Source organism: Mus caroli, chromosome 14, assembly GCF_900094665.2.
Source record: "Mus caroli chromosome 14, CAROLI_EIJ_v1.1, whole genome shotgun sequence".
NCBI lineage: Eukaryota > Metazoa > Chordata > Mammalia > Rodentia > Muridae > Mus > Mus caroli.
In genome coordinates, this window is record NC_034583.1 from 50847877 (window position 1) to 50856137 (window position 8261).

The 8261-nt window shown below is 49.4% G+C and overlaps 1 protein-coding gene across 2 annotated transcripts; it reads left to right on the top strand.

Moving 5' to 3' along the window:
* Positions 1-1601: 1601 nt before the first annotated feature.
* Positions 1602-8238, top strand: Shisa2 (shisa family member 2). 2 transcript variants are annotated; one of them, XR_003834768.1, is made up of 3 exons: positions 1602-2874; positions 6193-7008; positions 7345-8217. XR_003834768.1 is itself a non-coding variant. In XM_021182490.2 (2 exons), the coding sequence occupies exons 1-2, from the start codon at positions 2541-2543 to the stop codon at positions 6744-6746; spliced, it is 888 nt and encodes a 295-aa protein (XP_021038149.1). In that variant the 5' UTR covers positions 1602-2540; the 3' UTR covers positions 6747-8238. The 2 variants fall into 2 exon arrangements, 1 of the variants encoding a protein (XP_021038149.1); XM_021182490.2 differs by having other exon boundaries at positions 6193-8238.
* The last annotated feature ends 23 nt before the right edge of the window (positions 8239-8261 follow it).

Consider the following 8261-nt stretch of genomic DNA (forward strand, 5'->3'; position numbering starts at 1 on the left):
GGTCAGAGAGGTGGCTCAGTCAGTAAAGCCTGGGTTATTCAAGCATGAGGACCTGAGTTCGAATCCCCAGCAACTATAGAAAAGCTAAGTTGTGGTGGCTTTGACCTGTATCCTATCATGGGGTGGGATGGGGGCACACACAGGCAAACCTCTGAAACTTATAAGCCTGCCAGTCTAGTTAACTTGGTAAACTCCAGGTTCAGTGAGATGCCATGTCTCAATAAGGAGAATAATTGAGAAAGAGGCCTGACATCAATCAACCTTTGGGCACCACACACATGCTCATATATGTAGACATACATGCACATACAAACACCTACATACCCACCGCTCACACACGCATTGGCCCTGCACAACGCTGCTTATAGATCATTGTATTATTTTTACTTGCTTGATTCTGTTCCAGTCCAACTCCTCTGTTAATTCAGAAACTTTAGAGTCCGCTTGAGTTTGTGACCACACCCATCTGATCTCTGATGCTAATCAGGGTTGGGCCTAGTTAGTTTGTGGGTTGGAGACCATCCTGCTTGAGGGAAATGGTCAAGGAGCCAAGGTGAATCCCCAGAACTCAATTCGGAATGTGCTTATGAAATGAATGCTTCTTCAATGCTGAAGTTTTGTTCATTTCTTAGCTTATAGAAGGTTGGTGTTTGGTGCATTTAAAATGTGTCTTTTCAAGACTGGAGTGGAGCTCTGTGGTAGATCATTTTCTTCCCAGGCACAAGCTCTGGGGCTCCGTGCAAGTGCCGCTTAAATGACAAGAATAAGGCGTTTTGTTGGGCACAGGCACAGATGGAAGAGTTTTCTCTGTGAACATTTTCTGGGGTGAGTGGAAGGCTTAATTCTCAATGTTTTAGGTAAGGGTTGCATTAAGAGCCCTACAGTGGTTTAACTCAAAAATATCTTTGCTATGGACAAAATTGCCTTGTATTCTTGTTACAGCCGCTTCTCCATTAGATACACAAAGAAAAAGCCCGGAAACACGTGATGGTTCATCTTCAGGGGCTGGGTTTAGCATTCATGTGGAATGACTCCAGCTGAGAAAGACACAGTAGGTCCTTTAAAAATACTCAAGGTTACTTTAATAGCATCAGCACCTGCTCAGCTGCTTCAAGAGTGAAGCTATTCGTTTCTTCTCAGAATCTCTGGCGTCTGAACCCTTGCCTTCTTCCTGGCTGCAGCTGTCTAAGCCAAGGAGGTCAAGTGTCACATGGAGGCACCTTTCTGCCGGACGTCAACAATCACCACACCAAATTAGGGAGGGGAAAAGAAAACTAATAAAATAATATAGTTAATTTAGTCAGTGACCCTATTGACTTTCTTGCTGACCTCTTTACTGTGCAGTGCCATGGCACCGGGAGGCCAGGCACCACAGCTCAGATAGGGGTTGTGTTCGTCCTGGGCCTGGAGGTTGAAAGCTGAGCAAGACAAGTCTATCTGAGTGACGACTGAGTCCTCTGTAACATGGAAAGTAAGAATTATCCTTTGGAGAGTTGTCAGAGTAACTCGGAATGTTGGACGTCGAAGATCCGCACTAAACTTGCTTCTGCTATCCTTGCTTTAACTGGCTTCCAAGGCGTGGCTGACTTAAAACGTGTTTTCCCACTTGTCTGTTCTGTTCACTCGCACCGCTGCCTGGCCACCGCCACACCTTTGGTGAAGGAAAGTGAAGGGCTACGAGTGTCCCCTGGCGTCCCAAAGCGGAGGGAAAGCCCTCTCGGCACGCATGCGCGCAGGGGAGCCTCCAGCCCCTCTTTAAGTGCGGAGCGCGGCGCGCAGCCCGGCAGTCGGAGCTGGCTCGCAGCCTTGCCAGGCGAGCGTGGGGTGTCCGCGCGCTCCTCTGCTCCCGTAGCCCGAGGGACTGAAACTTCCGTGGGCGGCTCCCACCGGAGCGCACTGCCGGGGGCGCACCAGCGACAGGGAGAAAGGAGACCAGACGCGGGCTGCAGCAGGAGCCGGGGAGGGCAGCCCGCTGGCCCGGCGCCCAGCAGCAGCCGCGCGGCCGCCGCCAGCCGGGCGGGCTCCGGTTCTGCAGGGGAGGTGTGGACACTCGCAGCGTCCCGAGCGGTGGCCGGAGCCATGAGGACCGAGCACAGAGTGGCGGAGGCAGAGCGCAGCCGACCGCTGCTGCACTTGCCGCCGGGAGCACTACGCGCACTGCCCGCCTCCTTCGCTGCTTCTCGCAGGGGAAGTGAATAGAGGGGGGAAAGCAGCCACCAGCTCCGGACTCTGATGCTGAAGCGCTCCAGCCGCGGCCTGACTCCTGGTCGGCAGCGAGGCGTCCCCTCGGGGATGCCCAAAGAAGGTGGGATCGCAAGCCAAGCTTCCAGGAACGTTTCTTCTGTGATGCCCCTGTGAAGGCCGAACCTAGCAGGGACGTGGTCACTCGCAAGGAGGGATGACTTAGACCCTGGCTCTGCAGCCTGGGCTTCGCCTCAGAGGGGAGTGTTCCTCACGGAAAGCCCCAGGATCGCCGAACCATAACTTCTTGGGGGAGATCTGTGACCTCTAGAGACATCACCGGTGCCCAGGGCAGTGCCATGTGGGGCGGACGCTGCTCACCTCCCACCTCTTCCAGGCACCGCGCGTCGCTGCTGCAGCTGCTGCTGGCCGCGCTGCTGGCGGCGGGGGCGCGGGCCAGCGGCGAGTACTGCCACGGCTGGCTGGACGCGCAGGGCGTCTGGCGCATCGGCTTCCAGTGCCCCGAGCGCTTCGACGGCGGCGACGCCACCATCTGCTGCGGCAGCTGCGCGCTGCGCTACTGCTGCTCCAGCGCCGAGGCGCGCCTAGACCAGGGCGGCTGCGACAACGACCGCCAGCAGGGCGTAGGGGAGCCTGGCCGGACAGACCGAGAAGGCCCAGACAGCTCGGCAGGTAGGCGAGCAGCAGCCAGGTGCAAAGAGGGAGGGGGAGGGCGGTTGCTTTGCCTGGGCAAGAGGGACCGGGAAGCCTGGAGATTTTAGGAAAGGGCCGGGGAGCAGAAACCTGAGTTTTTTGTTTTTGTTTTTGTTTGGGGGTTGTTTTTGTTTTGTTTTGTTTTGTTTCCCCTACTCATTAACTTTGTATGAAGTGGGGCAAAAAAGCCTCGAGAAAAAACACGTTGCTTCTGTTCATGGTCCGTGCCTTCCTTTCCCTTCGTCCCATTTCCACTGGGCTTAATCTTGGGAATAGTCAAGAAAATGACAAGGGTGCACCCCTCTGGAGAAGGCTTGTCCAGTGTTCTCCTCCAAGGGTCCTCAGACGGAGGGCAGTTCTGGGGAGCAGCAGACGGCTTCCCGTGGGTGACGCACCTTTTCACATCCCAGGGATCCAGTCTCTCCCGCAGGAGCCAGTGCACAGTTCCCTGTGACCGCCTAGGCCTCTGGGAATCTGGATTGGCCTCCTTAGGCTGACTTGATAGACGTGCCACTGGAACGGAGCCCAACTTTGCTCATTGAGACTTTTGACTATTTCTTAATAGACAAAGCCAGATTTTGAAAGTAAGCCTGTCAAATAATTTAGTAGATGGCATTTCCTTAAGGAGAGGCTGCCAAATTGAGTCTCTGTGTGTGTGTGTGTGTGTGTGTGAGAATGAGTGCTACAGGCACATAGCGTTGGAGCTGCCTGAGCTTTGGTACAGGTGGTTTCTGTTTTATAGAGCAGTCTCCAGCCCAGCAGCTCTTTGCAGTGCAGTTAAGCGTTTTCTTAGTTTGCTCTTCCTGCTATTGCACTGACTTCAGTCTGAAAGGAGGAGAACTGAGGGTCGAACGATGGAGAAGGCACCATCTGAACTGCAGCTCAGTTTGCGGAGTGTGTGGTCCGGGAACAAAGCCTAGAGAAAAGAGCCAAATGGCTACAATAAGGTGTCTGTTCAATTGGGCTTGTTAATAACTTCTAAAAAGTCGGGATGGAGTTGGCTAAGGCTGGAGGCAGCGGCCTTCTCACACTGTGGATGCTGGCCATGGCTGCCCTTCACTCCACTCCTAAATCTTTAAGTCTCCTGGTTCTCTCACAGCCCTTCTGCAATGAAGGACGAATTGCCCAATTAAGCCTGCGGGGGCTTGTGGTAGCACTGCATTCTTTACCCCTGTGTAGTTATTTACACTTCCAATTAAGAAATCCTGGAAAGAGAACAGTTATTTCTCCCCCAAACTCATTATGTGGGCTGAGACTGATTTCAGCTGGATTTTGTTTTCATATTGGAGGTAAAACATCTCTGTGGGTTTTTGTTTGTTTGTTTGTTTGCCATTTATAACATGAGGGAGCTGGTATCTTAATTTAGGGAATGAGATATTTTTACTGTGTGTAGGAAAGGGCTTGGCTCTCACTGCTCAGGTCCTGGACCGGGCCTCCAGTGCTGGTGTAATGAGAACGGTACAGCTGTGGGAGCCAGCTGGGCTGCAGATGGCAGCAAGCCTTCTGGTCTGCGGAACGGACCCTGAGTACAGAAGAGGCTCTGCTCAGCAGTGTCCACTGCCTGGTTGTACGTTTATTTCTCGGTGATTCTGTATGCTATGTGAATGGAGGTGCCGACTCCCAGGATAGAGTCTGCAAAAGCCATTCGCAGATCTGACCTTTGGGGTCTGGGCTCCGCGTGCTGCCCCATCGGAAGTGCTGGCAACTGGGCCTCGCCAAGACTGGTGAGACCCATGAATCCTTGTTCAGATGGAGTCCTTAGGGAGGGCTGGTCTTGGCTCAGTGGTGACATGGTTCCTTAGCATCTGGGAGGACTCTGTCCAGGCCAGTTCCCCACACCTCACACCCACTCCCACACCTGCCGAAAAAGGAACCGAATTGGGAACGCACCGGAAAATGCAGCAGTTTCTTGACTGTAGGGAGACTTCCACAGAAGTGGTCCAGAGGCTTCTTGCAGGCTCCTCCTGCCTGCTTAGGTCCTGAGCATGCTGCGGGGCTCCTTGCTAGCATGCTTTGCTAGCCCCACGTACCTGCCTTGCCTATGGCTCCCATGATTTAAACAATTCTGTTATTTATTTTTAAAAGATAATATATAATTATATATAATATATAAAGTCTCACTTTATAGCCTAGGCTGGCCCAGTAACTCACTATGTAGTCTAGACTGGCCTTGAACTCCAAGACAATTTTCTTGTTTCTGGCTTTCCAAAGGTTAAAGCTGAGAGTCACACCATGCAAAGTTCCTGAAAGGTTTTTTTTTTTTTTTTTTTTTGTTGTTGTTGTTGTTGTTTTTGGTTTAAAGAAAATTTTAAAGTGAAGTTCATTACTCTGCTAGTTTTACTCACAACCCTTTATTGTTATTTTATGGTTTTATTTTTCAGAATAACTTAATACCCACCGGCTCTTGCCATCGTTCCCCCCCCCCCCCGCCCCCCAGCCTCTGGTAACAACTTTTGTGTTATTCACTTTCATTAAGCAGGGATTTTTTGTTTTGTTTTGTTTTGTTTTGTTTTTTTTGTTTGTTTGTTTTAGATCTGTGCACTTTTTTTACTACTATACATATATATATTAGTAAAAATATTATATATATATAAATATATAAAACTTTTATCCATTTTGTGTGTGTGTGCACACACGTGTACATGTGCTGTGGTGTGCCTGTGGAGGTCAGAAGACAACTTGGAGATGTTCTCTGTCCTCCGTCTAGGTTCTGAAGATTAAACTCCATTCATTATTATGCTTGGTGGCAGGAGCCTTTTTCTGCTGAGCTATCACCCTGGCCAGTCGTTTGTCTTTTGATTGTTTTTCCCCTTCTACGTCTTATTTCTTATTTGGAAATGACAAAGGTTCAGAGTCTTACCTAAGTTATTTATTTTTTATGGTTTTTTTGTTTTGTTTTGTTTTTTTTCTGCCTGTAAGAAAAGAAGCTTGTTAAAAATAATGGCAAGAAGAAGCCAAGGAACGTGTAAACTCATTCACATTTAGATCCGGTGCCCTGCTAGGGAAGACTTACATTTCTTTAGGCCACTCAGTTATTGTAGGATCACCTAGATCAAGCCTGTACTGTGACAGCTTGGACATGAGCACCTGGTATTGTATTAGGGGACTCTAAGTGGGATTATGACGTTTAGCTTCCAGGGGCCTTGCCATACCTGTGAGCCTTGGCAGCGTTCCAAGGCACTTGGGCACGGAAGATGCCTCTTGGGCACTTCTGGCCTGACAGAGCTGGCCTAGCCTTTGCTGGTTGCCGTGTCCAGGGATTCTGATGGGAAGCCTAATGCTGTGTTCTCTCTGCAGTCCCCATCTACGTGCCGTTCCTCATCGTTGGCTCTGTGTTCGTTGCCTTCATCATCCTCGGGTCCCTCGTTGCTGCATGCTGTTGCAGATGTCTACGGCCAAAGCAGGATCCCCAGCAGAGCAGAGCCCCAGGGGGCAACCGCCTGATGGAGACCATCCCCATGATTCCCAGTGCCAGCACTTCCAGGGGCTCATCCTCTCGTCAGTCCAGCACAGCTGCCAGCTCCAGCTCCAGTGCGAACTCGGGGGCCCGGGCTCCCCCGACAAGATCACAGACCAATTGCTGCTTGCCCGAGGGAACCATGAACAATGTGTATGTCAACATGCCCACAAATTTCTCAGTACTCAACTGTCAGCAGGCCACCCAGATCGTACCCCACCAAGGGCAGTACCTGCATACTCCGTATGTGGGCTATGCCGTACAGCATGACTCTGTGCCCATGACGCCAGTGCCTCCGTTCATGGATGGCCTGCAGCCTGGCTATAGACCAGTGCAGCCCCCCTTTGCTCACACTAACAGTGAGCAGAAGATGTTCCCTGCAGTGACCGTATAGCCTACACGGCACAGATTAGACTCCTTTACGAGACTGAGCAACACGGGGCCTGATTCTTGTACCACAAGTCTGCTCAAGCTGGTGGTGTTCCCGATGATGCTCTTCCGGATGACGTCATTCACCTCTAACCTATAAGGGGACATATCCAGAGCAGCGTGTCTGTGCGTGTCTCCAGATGCAAAATGGAAAGCCACAGCCCCTGGAGTTGCCACCTGTGTTCTCAAGCGTGCGACAAAAGCTTGAGCCCCTAAGTGCCCTTGAGGTGTGGCTGCCGGAGTCAGGGGTTGAAGGATGTCTTTATTCCTTTCTGTTTCAGCGGCAGGCACAGGAGAATGCCCATTACCGCCCCTTTACCTGGGCTTTTTTAAAATCAGTGTTCAAGGCTGAAAGGAGATGTAAATTATATAATTATTATGAAAAGAAGCGATCTTGAACTCCGACCCTAGTCATAAGCCTCAGCCATCAGAAGCATGTCTTAATTTCATTGTAAAAGATATAGTCTGTCTATTTTTATGCTTTTGGGGGAGGGGAGGCTATTATGTGCTTTTTTTTTATAACCATGTGTAGAGATCTTATTAAGTGATTTTCTACATTACAGAGATGGAAAGAAAATGTCCATTTCTAAGGAAGACATTCGACATTCTGGGGGCGGAGTGGCATTGAAGCCATTTCTCTTCTTTTGATGGCGTCTTTTTATTTCCTGGCTCTACAGTGGTACCTAAGAAGCAATTGGATGTGGTTTTTGTTTTGTTTTGTTTGTTTGTTTGTTTGTTTGTTTTCAATTGAAAACATGAGCTGTCATCTGCTGCTCTCCAAGTTACTTTCAACTTTGCCTCATGATACAGCCTGGTGGTTCATTTTGTTCTGCCCAGTTTTGGGATCCCCTTGTCTAAATAGTCCCAAGGGCAGGACATTATCAATGGGCCGATGAAGATCAGGAAAAAAACAACTGTACTGAGGAGATGCTCAGATAGGTCGTCCACCGTCACAGGGACATGAGGTGGCACTTAAACCTCAAACGTGAACCACTTTGCAAATCAGAAGGCTTTTTTATGCTCTTGTTATCAGACGGTTTATTTTTCCAGCAGCAGGAGCTATGAAATCCAGAGAAAAGCTCCCCAGGGAGACATGACATCCCTTTTCTCCTCAGCCTTCAACAAGCTCTGTGTTCACTGCCAAGGTTTTAATTTATCAAATTCAACTGAATTTGTACGTTGGTTACTTATGGAAAAAGTTTAAATACATTGTAAGTGAATTTTCAACTGCTAGCAAAGCCAAAATTTGTTAAATAACTGTGAAGTTTGGTGTTTTATACCATCCTACCCACAGCGTCTTCTTCTTGCCTTCTGTCATCTGTTTCTCATCTCATGATGACAGTGATAATGTTACATTATCAATGGCAATTGGTACCAACAGATAAGAATCAAAGATTTTAATAACCAAAGCAGGAGAAAATCATTTTAAATTTTTAATAAATATTTTATGGTGTGAATTCTTCAGGGAATGTTTATTTTG